General features: G+C 45.0%; 1 protein-coding gene across 1 annotated transcript in view; it reads right to left on the bottom strand.

The window, feature by feature from the left end:
* Window positions 1-2,500, bottom strand: part of LOC308380812 (CUB and sushi domain-containing protein 3-like) — a gene marked incomplete at both ends in the record, with an annotated part of 198,970 nt that overhangs the window by 67,821 nt on the left and 128,649 nt on the right. Inside the window, 1 exon segment of the mRNA XM_080858223.1 lies at window positions 1,814-2,001. Within this exon segment, the coding sequence (XP_080714349.1) occupies window positions 1,814-2,001 (188 nt within the window).

The following is a 2,500-nucleotide window of genomic DNA, read 5'->3' as shown; positions in this document are numbered from 1 at the left end:
GGGGGGGGGGGGGGTTTGCTCGAAGGCAAGTTTGCTCTAGCAACAGCGTGCTAAAACTGACTGCAATGTTCACTGATCATGAGAAAACAAGTGATTTTCTTTTTGATCAAGTGCGAAAAATAAACATTTAACTGGGAGGACATCGCATTTAAAATTCATCACAAGGAGAAGATAATGGCATTCAGCACGGGGGCTTTAAAAGCACAAACACTAGGAGGAAAATAAAGCATTTGAAATTTGAGAACAGAGGGAAGTCAATCACCTGGGACCATCATCGCTTTATTTTGTTATCTGTTAAATTTCTAATGAGCCTTGCTCTTCTCACCCCTCTCCGAGGAAATTCACCCAAGTTGTAATGTTTTATTAGCAGACTTCAAACACATCAGCACAATCCGCATTGACGTGAACATAATTGCACTTTTTGGTTCCCCAGTGACGGCTAGGCGAACAGGTGCCCTTTTTTTTTTTAAGTCCCACCAGAGACGGTCTATCCCAAGTTGACACGGGAATGGAAACACCGGAGTTCTCCCACAAACGCAGTTTGACACCTCAAAGGAAGACATTTGTCCGCTGACACACCTGCCGCCAATCAAACATACAGCCACGCCTTTCGCATGCGAATAACTGCACACCTGCTATTTCCCATTTCCACACTGTGTGAAAATGCGCAACATGACAAGAGCAATAATTGGACCAATTCCCGCCGCGGAACAAAGGCATGTTAATTCCCTGCGCCGGTTTCGAAGAGCCATAAAAACATGGGGCGCATAAATAACCTTCAGCACCCAGAGTAACTTAATTTGTCAACATTTGACTTAAAGAGATAAACAGGGCAATTTCTTACCCAAACTACTTCCACATTTATTCTATTTGGAGTGCATAATGGGGTGTTATGTCCCTGATTTGCATCAAAGGCCTCCCGCGGAAGAGGCACATTGCTATACCAACAACAAAAACAACAACAACGACAACAACGACAACGGAAAATAAGAGCGCTTGAGTGAGGAGCATCACAGCAGAGGCCAGTTCCAGGCATAGACACATGGAACTCATTCATTTAGAGCTTTTTATCCAAAGCTGACTTACAGTAGTGTGCAGTTATACATCTTTGGGCCACATTTACTTATGTTTTGTAATGACTCACACCTTTATTCGGTGACTAAAAGTAACAGACACAATTTAGTGAAGGTTTTGCAGAGCACTTGTGCCTTTAACCAGATGAGTGCGACTGAAGCCAGGGACACACCAACCCGACATCGAAGAACTAGCAGCGATGAATGACAACTGTTGTGTTGCTTCACGCTGCCTCTGTCGGGGCCAAAAGGTTGCACTTGAACCCACCGCAAAGACTACAGCGAACTACCACCTAGCACCTACGTCTCGCACTTGCCTGAGAGGAAATAGCTCTCCATACACCAACATAATGAATAAAGCAGCGTTTGCTTTCCATTTTCACACCACTCTTGCTCGCCAGTTGCCACAGGCGGTTTCATAACATAGCACCTTAAAGTGCACCTTGTCACAAATTTGACACAGAATTACCACGTCTCATAGTAAACGTATCCTTATATGCCAACATATGCTCCCTGCATATTGAACCCAGAACCTTGGTGATATTAGCACCATATGCACACACACACACACACACACTGACACCATATGCATTTCACACACACACACACACACACACACACACACACACATTGACACTATATGCACACACACACACACACACACACACACACACACACACACACACACACACACACACACACACACACACACACACACACACACATTGACGCATACTTACCATAGTGGGTGAGAATGAAGAAGCCACTGGTGCTGAAGTCACTGTGGAACTTGATGAGGATGTGGTTGGAGGTGCTGTGGACCGTCTCCTGGGTGGAGCTACCGCTGAACTGACCAATCTGAGGGGAGCCTTGGGTGGAGCTACCGCTGAACTGACCAATCTGAGGGGAGCCTTGGTCAGGGCCATCCCTGAGGGGAGACACAGCAGCATGTCAGCTAGTATGGGGGTGACCCCCGTCTCCCCAAAACCCCAAACACGTGGACAACCAACACACACTCCACTCAACGGACGTGAAAGTGACGGTGCGGGTAATGGCCGGATGGCTTTAGGTGTATCTCTTAGGCGTTGAGAGTTCCTTCATTGATAAGTACATTGGACAAGGCATTCTGATGTATCCAGCATTTTTAAACAACTGATCAACAATGTTCTGTAAGTGTCGAGGTTATCCACTCTGACATGGCACACTTATGGATGATTATGTTGCTGTTGGTTAACTGGCACCGCTATTACACAGCAGCCTTGTAAAATAAACAGGTTACCATTAGTACATCAAAATATATTTATTTTTTTATGTGTACATTTACATTTGACTTTGTCATTGTCTCATAGGTTCATAGAGAAGATACATTAAGTGAAAGTGAAAGTGAAAGTCCTCTCTACGTGTGTGTATTAAATGTTCACTGCAGC

This window comes from Sprattus sprattus (assembly GCF_963457725.1).
Source record: "Sprattus sprattus genome assembly, chromosome: 19".
Taxonomy (NCBI): domain Eukaryota; kingdom Metazoa; phylum Chordata; class Actinopteri; order Clupeiformes; family Clupeidae; genus Sprattus; species Sprattus sprattus.
The sequence above is the reverse complement of the archived record's forward strand: the minus strand, read 5'-3'. Positions and strand labels throughout refer to the sequence as shown.